This window comes from Podarcis liolepis (genome assembly GCF_965112155.1).
Source record: "Podarcis liolepis genome assembly, chromosome: 10".
NCBI classification, from domain to species: Eukaryota; Metazoa; Chordata; class Lepidosauria; order Squamata; family Lacertidae; genus Podarcis; species Podarcis liolepis.
In genome coordinates, this window is record NC_139562.1 from 22662230 (window position 1) to 22678008 (window position 15779).

The window sequence follows — 15779 nt, forward strand, 5'->3', positions numbered from 1 at the left end:
AGGAGGGGGGTGTCGCGCCGTGACGTCAGGGTATTTCCCGGTGACGTCCTCCCGGGCATGCGCAGTGGCGACGCGGCGATTCTGGGTGACGTCACGCCCGAGGTGTGACGTACGGCCGCCGCTGGCCGCCTGGAAGACTCTCTCGGGGAATTTTGCTGCTCTTGCTGCCCACTGACCCACCCACCCCCCGCTCCTTTTTCTCCCCCCTCTAGTCCCACCCCCCTTCTTCCGCTACGGGTCGCGGTTGGGGGCGGCCGGGTCGTCAGGGGCGACACGGCTCCCCCTCCCCTCCGCCCCCCTCCTTGTCCTCCTCCCCCCTCCTGCCCCCCTCCCCCTCCTCAGCACTTCGATCCAAGATGGCGGCGCTGAGCAGCAGCAGCAGCGCCGAGGGGGCCTCGCTCTTCAACGGGGACATGGAGCCCGAGCCGCCGCCGCCCGGGGCCTGCTACGCGGGGGGCAGCGGCAGCGCAGGGGGAGACCCCGCCATCCCGGAGGAGGTGAGGCCCGGCCGTGTGGGGAGGGCGGTGTGAGGCCGGCCTGGCATCCTACGGCGCCCCCTTTCCCTCCTCGCCCTCCTCCCGCTTCCCTGCGGGGGGTCCGGCGAGGGGCTCCTGCTGGAGACTTAGGCCCGGCAGCGGGAGGCAGGTCGGGTGGCTGGGAGACAGGTGGATCAGGGCCCCCGGGCCACCTCCCCCCGTGCCAAGGCGACAGGGCCAAAGGGAAACCGCGAGGCCGGGCGGCGGGTTGAGGTTCGCGGGTGGCCAGCAAAAGCCGCCCCGGCCTCCTCCTCCTCTGGCAGCAGGTGAAGTTTCCCCCCGTCGCGGAGGAGAACCCGGCCCCCTTCGCCTCTCCAGCTGCAGCGCCGGCGGTGAGGTTGGCAGCCCCAGGAGGGATGGGGGGTGTTGAGGTCGACGGCGGGACTCCTAGCAGGGCGGCTCTCCCCGTCCCCCTCGGGCCCCTATCCCGTCCCAAATTCCCTTGGCGTGCCTCTGAGGCCTTGTCTGCTCGCTCCCTCGGTTTGCACAGGGGAGGCAGTGCCTGGGATTTCTCCTCCGCTTCTTTCTCTCCCTCCTCGTCTCTGGTTCTCCCGATCTGCACGGTCGTCAACAGCAGTTACCTGCCAAGGGTTAATGGAACTGGAGCAACACTTCGTCAGCTCCCCACCCCCCCCTCTCCCCACAAGTGCAGTAGGGACTCCCTCGGGCCCCAGTTGCGTAGCCGCGGAAGGCCAAGGGAGTTGATTCCGCGAGTGCGGGAGAAAACGGGGCACCTTTTGTTTGTTTTTATCTCGCTGTCTGTATCGGAGAGAAGGGGGGGGGGGTTGGGCGCCTGTGCTTCGAGAGGGCCAATTTTGTAGAGCTGAGTTATGAGGGTTGGGTTGCCACCCTTTAAGCCAAGCAGTATTAAAAGCTCCCAGCAGATTGCATCAATATTATTAAAAACAAACACGGTCACATGTGCTCTGTGAACAGCACTTTGGCATGGATGGGGTAGGGCTGTGGGTTTTGCTAGGCTCTTGGCATTTGCATCCTTTTTGGGGGAGGTAGTGGCAGTGACAGATAATTTTCAGTACTCAGACTCCAGTATAGAAAAATGCACAAATCAGTGATGCTGCTTTATTAAAAAAACCCAAGTGTAAGTAAGTAAGACATGGTTCATGTCTTCTATAAGTAATTACTCCTAAAATAGCTGAATTTTTTTTTGGGGGGAGGGATGTATTAGGAGTACACATGATTAGAAGATACATGCATACATGGCTTATTCAGTTTGCTAGGTAGTGCTTGCTTTCTGCGTATCTCTTTAGCGTGAATCCCACGTTCAATGCTTATCGGTCACTTTTGTGTTGTGTTACAGATTGGAAGCCATTTGGGGAGGACCAGTGTAGATTCTGTGTTGCATTGTCAGCTATGGTTGGCAAGACATAAGGATTAAGTTCAAGTCTGTATGTGTGATTTCTCCACAGTTATTGGAGTTTCAAGCTCATGTCCTCCCAACACAGCAAACAAACACCAGGCTGATGGTATGGTTCTGTAGGGCAAGATGATATATTCTTATGCTTGGCACAGTTTGTTAGGTATTGCAGCAATTTGCAGCTTTCTCTTACATACTTTACATAATTATTTGTTGTACACCTGGCATTTAGAGAAGACATCTCCTGTCGGACTTGTAGTGTTCAGTGGCCCAACCTCTGGTAAGGTGGTTTATGATTGCAGCCATAGGTGTCTCCTGTTGGCCACCATATCAATAAATTGTAGATAGTACAGATGGGCAACACACACCATATATTATTCTCTTTTTCTTTCTGTAACTGTAATGAATTTCTGAGGAAGATACAAATTTCTCTTCACTGGGGCAACCCACTAGATCTGCTTGCAAATGTAGTAAATAGAAAGAGCTGATGTAGTGTAGTGACCAAGATTGTACTTCTGCCTTTGCTAACCTGAGAGTAAGCCCCACTGAATTCAATAGGACTTAGCTCTGAATATCTATGGTTAGGATTGTGCTGTAAGAGGCTGAGCTGTTAATCAGGATGACCCACCATGTATTTCTCCTCTGTCATAGCTACCTTATATCATGGCCTCCCTTCACACGCAAATCCCCAAACTGTAACATGGTAATGGTAATAGTAATAGTAATACTGACCTAACTTACAGCATCATTGTTGTAAGGATTCCAACAAGATAATGTCTGTGAAATCCCTTAAACACTCTAAAATACTATCTAAATGCTAAGCATTACTATTAGCTTACTAGGCTTTGAAAAGAAATCTGAAGCTTTCAAAAGGAAGAGTTGTAGCCCAGTGGTAAAGCACATGCTTTGCCGTCAAACAATCCCAGCTTCAATTGCTGGCATCTCCAGGTAGGGCAGAGAAAGACTTCTTTCTGGAACACTGATGAGCATCTGTCATTCACTGTTAAGAGTAGTACACTACATGGACCAGTGGTCTGACTTGGTATAAGGAAATGCCTTATATCACACACGGAAAACAAACAGCTCCTCTGAAGTAAGCGCTCTAATAGACTGTATGCATGAATGCAAGTAAATACTTGGCCATAGCAGTTTGCATACTGATGAATAGGTGCTCTGTTGCTGTTTAAGAAATAGGGCCTTTGCATATGAATATATATGGCTAGGTCAGATCAAAGGGCCTTATAGCCCAGTGCTATTCTGTCTCTGACAATGACCAATGGCTTGAGAATATCTTAAATAGGACCTTGTTTGCCAGATGTTGGAAGCAATCTGAGGTATTCTACCTCTGAATATGATTGTTCCACCCCCACCCCCATTATTGGTGATATACATTCTGATGTAATTTCACCTGGCATCTTCCAATTTATCTAATCCTTTGTAAAGTTGTCTAAACTAGTTGTCAATACCGCATCTTGCATGAGTTCTTTAATTATGTTGTGTGAATTTATACTCCTCATTGACCTGATCCTGCCACTAATAATTTTTACCAGATGACTCAATTTTAGTCTTTTGAGATAATAATCGTGTCTTCCCTTTTGTGTTTTGTCATGAGACAGGCAAGGGGAGCCACAGTGGACAGAGCACATTTTTTGTCTGAAGGGTAAACTATGAGCATCTTTGGCAGGGATGGCAACTCAATTTCTGTTTACATTTCCTTGACTCTGGTTGTTCACTTCAAGATATCTCTTGATGAGTGAGGTCCTTCTATGTTACATTCTATAAGTAGAAACAGACAACTGAACAATAATTGCACAATTTACAAGAATACATCAGATTCAAAGAATCATAGAATTGTAGAGTTGGAAGGGACCCCCAATGGTCATCTAGTCTGTGGTCTAAACCACTGAGCCTCTTGGGCTTGCTGATTGGAAGGTCAGCAGTTTGAATCCAGTCGACGGGATGAACTCCTGTTGTTCTGTCCCAGCTTCTGCCAACCTAGCAGTTCAAAAGCATACCAGTGCAAATAGATAAATAGGTACTGCTGTGGTGGGAAGCTAAATAGTGTTTCCATGCACTCTGGATTCAGTCACAGTGTTCCATTGCGCCAGAAGCGGTTCAGTCATGCTGGCCACATGACCCGGAAAGCTGTCTGTGGACAAATTCTGGCTCCCTCAGCCTGAAGTGAGATGAGCTCTGCACCCCATAATCGCCTTTGACTGCACTTAAATGTCCAGGGGTCCTTTACTCTTTTTTTTTTTACCTTAGTCCAACTCGTGCAATGCAGGAATCTCAACTAAACCATCCAAGACAGATGGCCATCTAACCTCTGCTTAAAAACAATGAAGCAAAGCTCACAAACTCTTGAGGGAGACCGTTCCATTTAGTCAGGAAGAACCTTCTGACAGTAAGAGCTGTTCGACAGTGGAACAGACTGCCTTGGGATGTTGTGTACTCCCCTTCTTTGGAGGTTTTTATAAGATTATAAGTAAACATTAAGTAACAATAATTACTATTGTAATCAAGGATATTATGTCAGTAAATAAATATATTTAGAAAGAAAAAGGTGAGACTGATAGATTGATAGCAATCAATGCACTTATCTTTTGTGGCTATCTTCCTTAGTCTTGCACACTTTGCTGTTCAGCAGATCATCAGGAAAATATGCTTATTGCAGTCTAGTTGCAGTTCTGTTGAAACTCTGAGTTAAGGATAATTAAACGGAAATGCTGTGAATTTTCTGTCTCCTTACTTTGCCTTTCAAGAAAGTTCAGCTAAGCTTTTGTTTTGATGCTGGAGATGGATTGTTTGGACAGCGGGTAAGGATGCAGTTGTTGATTTTGATCATGCATATGATTCCAGCCGATTTTGTTCTCTCGATGAAAGCTTAGGCTTATGTTACGTGTCTGGAATTTGGCGTGCTTAATCAATAGGGCGTCTTCGCTGGATAGCATGAAATGTAGTTTTAATCTGGCACTTTGGTTGTGGTCTATAAAGGTTTTAAAAAAAATCTGTGACAGACTCACATGGCTAATGATCCACCAGACTGCAGTCTTCAGTCACATAATCCGGCCTGTCAAGTGGTTGCCATATTCCCCTTTTTCTGTACCCCCAAATTGTCAGCAAAGCCAGGCTTTGCTTATTAAGGCATCTGCCCCCACTAAGCTGCTATACAGAACTGGTAGACTTCATTCAATTTAGTGGGTTATAAATTGTTCAGGGTGTTGTGGTTACTTTCGATGCCTAAAAGAGAGTGCAACTGGAAATGGATCAATGGGTGCAAACAGGCAAGTACTGAAGATTGATAAACTGCCCGCAAGCAACCTGAAGAATGTTCGGGCACTCTAGCAAAGTTGTAACTTGAAAATGACATAGTTTGCCAACTCAGCTTGAAAAGGTAATGTAGGATTTTTTGGAAAGAAATGCAAGGTTACTATAATCAACGTGGCTGGGGGGCTGGGAAGGTCCCTGCATATTTTCCCAATTAATTGCAGAGGTTTAGTAAATAATAATTAGAAAAAGTTGTACTGTTATGATGTACATGTTTATGCAGCGATAGCAGACAGGGAAAGTCTTCTTTACTAGTGAAAGAGTTGGACAGTGCTTAATAAAAAAAGAGTCTCAGTTTGCAGACTCTGAACAATTCAATTTTGTTCAGGTTTAAAATCAATCTTGTCAGTTAGAAATATAACCTAGTTCCCTGTAATAAAAAAGTAGATGAGCTGTATCACTCACTGGCTCTACATTTTAATACAGAGAACAGAACGTATATGAATACTAACACTTTTGGTCACTTTTAAATTGACCCAATTTTGGAAGGGAGGATTAGAGGTACACAACTGATAGTATTCACTTGTGAATCTGCTCCGTGAATGCTTCCTAAGAATGGTGGCCACTGATTTTAATTGATCTCTTAAAAGTGATTACTTTCTTATAATTCTATAAGAAAATGCTGTAAGTGGTGATTATGTTTTTATTGTAGATGTTTATATTGTGTTTTTCTAGTTGCTGTAATTGATATACTTGCATTCAGAATTTCTGACCCCTTTGTTTGAAGGAAGCATAGTTGGTCCACAGAAAATAATTTTTTGTAGTTGTCTGTGATGTAGTTGTTTGTAATGGAATTGGGACTTAATCCAGACATGACAAAAGTATTCTAGTGCTGCAAAAGTGCTGATCCAGTGGAAAGGTTCTAGCTTATATTGAGAAGGACTTGTGCTCACTTGAAAAATCTGGTGCTCCTGGATACCTAGGGGCATGGACGTATGCCCTGGAGTGTATGCTGATGTGCCAACTTTGCCCCTTCCCAGAAAAGGCAGCAGGCTTGTGAGATTCTCAGACGTTTATGTCATGTTGAGTTACTGTAACACACTCTACAAGGGACTGCTTTTGGAATGTGAAAACTTCAGCGGATGCAAAATACATGAGTTTCAATGGGACTTACTTCTGAGTTTATATGCATAGTGGTGTTCTGCATTCTGTTGTGGGGTGTGCATGTGTTATGTCAGCACTTGCATATTCTACCCACAAAGCCGTAGAGAGCTAAGGCATTGGTGCCCTGTCGTGATTGCTGTGGGCAGTCCGGGAAACCCTCTTCATGCCAGGTGTAAAGGTGTAAAGAATAAGAATGTGCAGAGGCTCAGTCTTACTGGCTGTCTTCTCTCCCTTTGTCGATAGTGAGCTTGAGCATCTTCATCAACCATTGTAAGACCAGTTTTCTTGTTTTTGTTTTTTAGAATGAGGAGTTTAAAGACACAAGCTTTTTAAATGGTACAAGTTGGATTTGCAACAAAACTTTTAAACATATCACTGTCTTTTAACAGAAGTGCTGCTGTATATGTTGTATCCTCTGCTAGTCATATCCTCCGATATCTACCTTCCCTCTCTTAGTTTTCCACTTCATTTTGCAGCTGGTACTTGCCATTTCATGGCTGCTGAGCATGTTCAGTCCTCATTGAGCTCACCCTCTTGGTTTTTGTTTTTGTTTTAAGAGTTTTTCTACTTCTCCAAACCAGGGTGTGCTTATGCCTTCCTTTTGTTTCTCAGTGGTCCTGCTTTGGCTCCCATTTGTCACCACCTGATTTTAGAAACACGGGAAGTAGCTTTATTAATCAAAGCTTTGTTCTATATTAGTATTGATTACCTTTTCACACACTTACCCCATAAGTAGTAACACTTGAGGTTAGCACCTGGCATGTAGGCCTGTAGGTGTAATCTTCTCACATGTTATAACACAAAGAAGGGTGCATTTGAGACTAACTTTTCAAAAGCTTTTATAAAATGGCTTAAACCTTTGAAGGTGACAGATAATGAGTTGGAACTGAAAGTAACATGGAAAAGTCAGTTAAAAGCTGACCTAAGAGTAAACATTATAAGGTTCTTAGAGTGACAGGTAATAGTGTTAAGTTATGTGGAATTTTTATAGTGGAAAAATAAATCATATTCTTTGTTAAGCCATTTGTTAATACTGTGCAGTCAAATTTCTTTATAAACTCCTGTTCCACTGTTTCACATTCCATGCATCCTAAGAATGGTAACTCTTAGGTCTGCAACTCTAACGTGTTCCTGAAGATTTAAATGATCACCCACTGGTTTCATAGCATTCTTGCTTCTCTAAGTATGATTTGTGCCCATTGAGCCTTGCCTTAAAAATTGACTCGTTCGCAATATTACATAACGGCCTTCCTTAGGTCTTTGCCAACATTTCACTATGAAGTTCAACAATGAATTCATGGAGTTTGCAGTCTAAATATCTAGGTCCTTGTAACTTGCATGGAGAAAGCAGCTTTATAGAATTGAATTCATACTGCATTATTTGTGAGGGAAGAGTACTTAGGGGTCTCCCCAGTGCTCTGTCTCAAGAACCCAAGCCTTCATAATTTAGTTCTGCAATATAAACTCAATGTAGAATTTCGCAGTGTAATAACGCTTAGATTTTGGTTACGGTTGAAGAGGGGGAAATCTTTTCAAGCAGTCATGTTGGTTCCTGGGTGAAGCTGACTAGCACTGTTTTCCACAGACAGATGGCTAAGTCTGGAGGTGATAAATGTACTGTAGCTTTTTTTTTTTTTTTACAGGAGGAAGTATTTAAATTCTTAGGTGTTGACTTTTGGCTAACTGTTACTGTTACCCTTGTGTGTCTTCTATAAATAGTTTCATGTTTAGTACAGGAGTAGTGTAAACTTTTAATTGTATCTTACTGGGAATCTCTGGGATGTGTTCACAGGCATTTGTGTTATTTTGACAGGTTTGCACATGGGCCACCTGTCACACATTCATTTTGTGTGCTTTGTGGTGGGTGTGCACAGACCCGCACTCCACAGCCTGTAGTTCTTTGCTGGATTCATTTCTGCGAGCCAGCAGAAGGCAGGGTCGATTATGTGAATTGAGTGTTGCATGTGTCATGTTGTACCATTAGGGACAGGTAGACCTGCACCTTTGCCAGCAGAGAGGAGTGCTAACTGTATCAAAGGTAAACTGTCCTTCAATATTTCTCTGAGGTGTATCAACTATGGGCTTAAAACTTTCCAGCGTGCTTGTTCAGGCTTTTTTTGAAACATATGCCTGTTTATTTTTAGGTGTGGAATATAAAACAGATGATTAAATTAACACAAGAACACATAGAAGCCCTGCTGGACAAGTTTGGAGGAGAGCATAATCCACCTTCTATATACCTGGAGGTAAGTGCTGAGTTGCAGGTGTTCCATATCTGGTTATAAAATAATGTATCTGTTGGTTAAGAGACTAGGAAATGTTTTTAGTTGTTTAAAGTATTTCTTAATGTAGTTTTGCTTAACATTTATACACACACACACACACACACACACACACACACATATCATCACCTGCTCTGTGAAAAATCGACACACCTTGTTATAAGAATGTCTTGGGCAGTGGGATTTAAATCCATTGTCACACAGTCCGCATTGTAGCTGAAGAGCACCGTTGTACAGGTACTGCCTGCTTAAAAGGACTTTGCCTAGCTCTGTAAAGGAGAGGTCATGCTTAACAAATCTGATTATCTCCTTTAAGCAAGTGACAATGAAAGCTGACAAGGGTGAAGTAGTACACATAATCTATTTAAACATTCAAAAGGCTATTTTATATTATGTCTCAGAAGCGGACAACTCTGCAGCACTTTCTGGATGGTTGTGCAGGGTTAGGATTGATAACATAATCTCAAATAGTGTTTGATTTTCTTCAGTCTTTAAAGAAAGAAAAAACTCCAGTGGGAGCATGTTTCCAGCAAAGAAGAAATGGAATCTATCTCTCTCTCTCTCTCTCTCTCTCTCTCTCTCTCTCTCTCTCTCTCACACACACACACACACACACACACACAAATATATATATAGAGAGAGAGAGTGTGTGTCCACTAAATCAGTGGCTAAAAGGATTGGAAATGTGCTGCATGTTCCGCCCTCCCCTTTCACATGAGGTTTTTCTCTTCTGCATGTCCTCTTTAGCATCAGCCATAGTTTGTTCTGACATTTGAATCAGCAGACCATGGTTTCTGTTTCTGGTTTTGAGGACAAGTTTGTTGAGTTAAACATTTCTGCAAACTCTGGTTAGTGTTGAACAGCTTAAGGAGAGAGAAGCTGTGAGAGGGAAGCATGGCGCATGTGAGTGGGTGGCTTATTTATGGTCTTTCAAACAATGGTTGCGAGGAGTGTCTGACTTGAACCGTTGTAATGTTTGTTTGGGGGGGTTGTTATTCAATAATATGCTCCAATGAGAACTTTCCTGGACTGTCACACAGGCTGCCCAAAGAGTCAGATATGCTCGGGGGGGGGGGGGTTTGCTCAACCCTCTAAAGTGGACTTGGGGAGGGGTGGTTCTGAGTGTTACCCAAGGAAGTAGTTCTACTAGTGCAAGGAATTTTGGCTGCACAATGGAACTTCATTTCCACCCCGCCCACCAATCATCTGTTCTGGGTTTTACCTGCAGCCACCCAGAGGCAGTGTGGGGCAGGGGTGTGGAGAGGAGAGGCAGGGAAAGTTCCATTATGCAAGTGGAAGTTCTTGTGCTAAGAGAAGTACTTAATTGGATCCTACCCTCTGTTTTGTGAGTGGAGGTTATTCGGCAGAACTTTGTTATATGCAGTACAACCCCATGTGTTGTCCTGTCTGCACAAGCAATACTCAGAAACATATCTTTTCTTTCCACCTATTAGAAAACTAGAAACAACCCTTAGATTACCCATTTTAGGCATGCACAAGTCTTTTTTCACAATTATGTCTGAGATACTGTTTTTATTTTCTTGAGTTGTCTGATGTCCTGCTTTAGCATAAAGCAATTTCTTCTTCAACAAAATCAGTATAAGATTACAATAACTCCCTAGGCCTGTCTCCCTGTATTTTGCATAAGCCACTGGGTTTGTGATAGTGGTCAACAGCCAGGAAACAGAAGATACTACACCTACAATTCTGAATATCCCTTTAGTGTTTCTGACAGTTTCTTCTGGTCTCTGGCCATTGATGTAACAGTCCAGGTTTTAAGGCCCTTCACTCCATAGGGATAAGCTAGAATGACCTGTACAGACAAATGGCCCCTCTGATTTTAGATTTGTTGTGGAAAGTATCTAAACTTGGTCTTGAAACTGGGTTAAAACATTGCACAAACATTTTGCAAAATACATATCAAGCCAAAAAGAAGAACATATGGGGAAAAGGGAAAGGAATATTGACAAAATGACCTTAATAGCTTGCTACTCTGCTTCTGATGTAATTGTCTTTCTTAATTACTGCATCGGTTCTGTGCTCACTTATGCATTCCTGCACACTTGTTATTTCGGAGAAACCTGAGCGTGCATACTTGGGTGCAGGATGACAACATTTTCATGAAAAAAAGAATGGGGAGAGAATCCTGTATTAGAATTAAAATACCACATTTAAAATATATGTTCAAAGTCAAATTCTGCCATAAATCTATTTGGACATAACTCTCTTTTAGATATTCATATTCCTGTCACTTCTCTCAGTCTCTAAATTTCTGAACTCTTCCCCCGACCTCCTATTAATTCCTCATTGCAAATCTCTCTCCAGCCTTGAGTTATATTACGATGCCTTGTAAACATGTAGTTCTGCTGCAAAGAAGAAGCAGAGCTGTTTATTCATGATCCTTCATGGAATTTCCCTTGAAGGTTATCGTGACACATGTATGGACAGTGTGGGGGCAGAGGCTTAGTACTAAAACAGTTGTTGAATGAATAATATTGGTTCCATCATTTCCTTCTTTGTTAGAAACTGTGCTTTTTTTTCTAGAAAAATAAGTGCTGGCACTCACCATGAAGTTGTTACAGTAAGTGCCACACTTTTTAACAGCAACAAAAATGAGATGCCGGTACTGCATACCTTTGAGCACCCCTGAAAAAAAGCACTGGTCATAAATCATCCCTGAATGCGTTCTTTGGAAGGTTGGGTTGGGTACTGTCCCAGTGATCGTATTCACAGTGCTTAAGAGGCTATAAATATCTCAAAAGTGTACATCCAGGTTATCACTGTTTTAAATTAACTTTCCTTCTAAAGGCCTATGAAGAGTACACCAGCAAGTTAGATGCACTGCAACAGAGGGAGCAGCAGTTACTGGAATCCATGGGCAATGGAACTGATTTCTCTGTCTCCAGTTCAGCTTCAACAGATACCGTCACATCATCGTCATCTTCTAGTCTCTCTGTAGCACCTTCTTCCCTCTCAGTTTATCAGAACCCTACAGATTTGTCACGGAATAACCCTAAATCTCCACAGAAGCCTACTGTTCGAGTCTTCCTTCCCAACAAACAGAGGACGGTGGTAAGCACATCTGTCAGAAATTTACTTTCTGTCCCCTTGTCAAAGGAAAGCGTGTTATTTAAAACAAGGGAAAAACAAAGAAAGGTATAGTATAATCCTTATACCGGGGTAGTCAACCTTTTTATACCTACTGCCCACTAATGCTTCTGTCTTGATGGTAAAATTTCCTTACCGCCCACCAGGGCTCGATGGAGAACCCCCTACCGCCCACCTAGAATCCTGAAATGCCCACTACTGGGCGGTAGGGACCAGGTTGACAACCCCTGCCTTATACATTGCCACAGCATGATACACTAAGTAGTGGAGTAAGCAAAGTGTTTTATTTGAGGGATCCTGAATGCAGAGCTTGACTACAAATGCAATTGAAGAGTCGCAACACGGGCTTATTTTGCCGCTGTTGTTCTTGTGAGACGCAACCTCTTTTATGAGAGTGGGGGGGATTACTTCTGTTCAGTGGTTTTTAATGCCAAGTTTGTGCCACATGCTGTACCGAATGTAGAAATGACTTGGAATGTGTTCGCCCTCTCCATGCGCAAGGGGCTGGGTAGTTGGGCTGCAGCCATGTTGTGTGCACAGCAGTACACGATGGCACAGAAGAACCTGAAGCCATCTGTTCCTCTGAGGTTCCACTTATTTGCACCGTGCCTGCCAGGAGCAGAAATGAGGAATTGGGGGCCTTGTGGCTGAAGCTGTCATCGCTGAGTTGCAAACGAGAGGAGAATGCTGGCCCAGCAAACTCCTCCTCCTCCCAGCACATGGGGCCTTTCTGCAAACAGAGCAGCTTTGCAGCCCATGCTTCTTCTCAAGGAGCCCAAGAAAATCAAATGGAGGAGGAACATGGAAAGCAAATGCGTAGACAGGCAGTAAGAATTGGGCAGGGAAGGGCTCACCAGTGTTGGAGAATTCTTGAAGTTTGTTGGGGAAATGAGCTTTTGCATAGCGCACAGGAAATTGTTTTAGACAATAGGGTGCAGTATGGTGCGAGGGAGTCAGAAGAAGGGAGAGAGGCTCCTGGACACAGGTGAACTTTAACGGAGCAAGTAAGACGGGTATACAGTCGTACCTTGGTTGACGAATGCCTTGCGATTCAAACGTTTGGCTCCCAAACGCCACAAACCCAGAAGCGAGTGTTCCGGTTTGCGAACGTTCTTTGGAACTCGAACGCCCGATGCAGCTTCAGCGGCTTCCGATTGGCTGCAGGATCTTCCTGCAGCCAATTGGAAGCCAAGCCTTGGTTTCCGAACGCTTTGGAAGTCGAACAGACTTCTGGAACAGATTCCATTTGACATCCGAGGTACCACTGTAGTAAGGTGAATTGAACAGGGTTATCCTTCTAGGATCATGGGTGGCGGGGGAGAGTCATTTGCACACAATAAAATACTGTAGGCTTTTTAAAAAAAGATCCTAGACTTTGACACTGGATCTGCTTTTGGTACACAGAGAATGCACATCGCTAATCCATCCCCCTTTCTAGAAATTTTCTAGTGCACATTTAAGGCTTATTGTTGCCAAGGAGACCGTGAAGGCTAGGAATGAGAGAAGAGTGAAGACGTGCTTCCTTTTGGGGGGCAGGCTACATAAAAGATGTGAGGTGACAAGCTGAAACTGTAATTACCAGTGGTTCAGACAAGGAAAACAGTGGTATTTTAAGAGCGGAGACAAGACAAAAATGAAGGAGCAAAATAGAAGGGGCATGGCTGGGGGGAAAGGAAATTGATTTTAGGGCTACTTAGAGTTTAATTTCAGTTATAGGGTAAAACTTAGTGAAGCCAAAGGACTTTTAGTTCTGATTGCTTTCAGTGAGAGATTTAAGCATGTGCTTAACTGCAATATTGTGTATGTCTAAGGCTGCAGTCTTCTGCTCTTAGTGAAACCAGTGGTACTTAGCAATCTTAATGGTGCAATCTAATATATGTCTGCTCAAAATTAAGGCTGAGTTCAGTGATAGTTATCCCAGCTATGTGATTACAAGATTGAAACCCCATTTTGACTGGTTTGACACCTGTTGGTTTTAATTTTCAGTAGTTCATTCCTACATAGTACATTTTAACAAAATATTTCTAATTCAATATCAAGTGTCTCTTTTTTTAAACAATATGCTTGGCTTTCTTTTTCTGGTTTCATTTTTTAATAGATAGGTTATAGCAAAGATGCTTTGTGGATTGCCTTTGTAACCTAACCTGCTTTCAAGAATACATTGCTTTTAAATATGAGAAGTATCCTAGTAGGGAGATTAATAAAGTTGAGCAAGATTTGTTTGCAGAAGTCACTTTATGCATCTAAGAGCCTGTATGGCTCTTAGCTACTCATGCGGGAAATATTTTGCTGGTTGTGGGAAGTGGCAGAGTGTTATCTGGGGAATCGAAACCTTGTTCTCCAGTCCCTGGGAATCTTGCTCAGATCTGTCTGTGACTTCTGAGATTTGACTAGGCAACCATCACACACTACAGCTTCTGTACATCTGCTGAACTTCTATCTAATTGCAGACGTGCTTCAAAAGGTTCTGAGCAGCACACTGTCATAACATAAAGAGACTTTTTTCAAAAAATTAAGGCAATGAGGAAAGTTGGTCTCCTACGTTACGTTAATTAAAACACATGTGCCCAAAGAAATTACAGCTGGCTACACAGGGTGAGCTGAGGTTGCTGTGTAATTGCACTATGTAATAGACCTAACACTCCAGCATAGAAAAGCTTTGGGGAATATAGTTCATAAGGGAAAAAGCACATGCAACAACCCCTGTAGCACTGCCTCTTTAATATTGCATATATCCCTACTCTTGCTGCTGGTCCCTAGCCAGGATTCCCTCCTCCGAGGGGCGACCAGCTGGCCGTTGTTGTAGCAGCTGAATCATGAATTTGCAAGGGGCGGGTGGTAAGAACAGAGCAAATGGAACACAGGATGGATACCTATCTCTGAGGGAAGTCCGTGAAGAAGAGTCCTGTTTTGCTATAGGAATCTATTTTCTAGGACCCAATTTTGATTTTCTAGCTTTCTAAGGTACAGTGGTGCTCCGCAAGACGAATGCCTCACAAGACGGAAAACTCGCTAGACGAAAGAGTTTTCCGTTTTGGAGGTGCTTCGCAAAACGAATCTCCTATGGGATTGCTTCGCAAGACGAAAATGTCTTGCGAGTTCCTGCGGGTTTTTTTTCCTTCCCCCTTTTTTCTAAGCCGCTAAGCCGCTTATCAGCTGATCTGATAAGCTGCTAAAAGCCGCTAATAGCGCTAATCCGTCAATGGGCTTGCTTTGCAAGAAGAAAAAACCGCTAGACGAAGAGAATCACAGAACGGATTCTTTTCGTCTTGCGAGGCACCACTGTACAGTGGTACCTCGGATTACAAACACTTCGGGTTACAGACTCCGCTAACCCAGAAGTAGTACCTCAGGTTAAGAACTTTACCTCAAGATGGGAACAGAATTCACGCGGCAACAGGGGGAGGCCCCATTAGCTAAAGTGGTACCTCAGGTTAAGAACGGTTTCAGGTTAAGAATGGACCTCCAGAATGAATTAAGTTCGTAATCAGAGGTACCACTGTAGTGTGCCTTTTCTGGTGCATACGCAGCCTGGTTTGGATGGATGTAAACAGAGGGTGTGGAATGTACATACAGTGGTGCCTCGCAAGACGAAATTAATTCGTTCCGCAAGTTTTTTCTTCTTGCGAGTTTTTCGTCTTGCGAAGCATGGTTTCCCATAGGAATGCATTGAAAATCAATTAATGCGTTCCTAGGGAAACCGCCTTCAGACCAGGTCCGGGGACAGTCTGTCCCCCGACCTCTTCTGAAGGCTGGGGGGGGGGGGGAACAAGGGCTTTTCTTCCCACTGCCAGCCTTCAGAAGGCTGTTCTGAAGGCTGGCGGTGGGAAGAAAAGCCCTTCTTCCCACCTCCCGCCCCGCAAGCTCCGGGGACAGGAGGGCTTTGCTGCCGACCGCCAGCATTTTAAAAGCCCCTGCTGTCCCGGGGCGATTTTAAAATGCTGGCGGGCGGGAGCGAAGCCTCCGCTGTCCCGGGGAGATTTTAAAATGCTGGGGGTCGGCAGCGAACGCTTCGCTCCCGCCCACCAGCATTTTAAGATCGCCCGG

General features: G+C 44.1%; 1 protein-coding gene across 3 annotated transcripts in view; it reads left to right on the top strand.

The window, feature by feature from the left end:
* BRAF (B-Raf proto-oncogene, serine/threonine kinase) overlaps positions 1–15779 on the top strand; it is a 57459-nt gene continuing 41680 nt past the window's right edge. The window contains exons 1-3 of one of the 3 annotated variants that reach the window (XM_083461975.1): positions 1–497; positions 8487–8588; positions 11433–11696. In XM_083461975.1, the coding sequence (XP_083318101.1) occupies positions 357–497; positions 8487–8588; positions 11433–11696 (507 nt within the window). In that variant the 5' untranslated portion in view covers positions 1–356. Of the gene's footprint in view, positions 596–4871; positions 8589–11432; positions 11697–15779 lie in introns of all 3 variants that reach the window. The other 2 variants (XM_083461976.1, XM_083461977.1) reach the window with 2 other exon arrangements.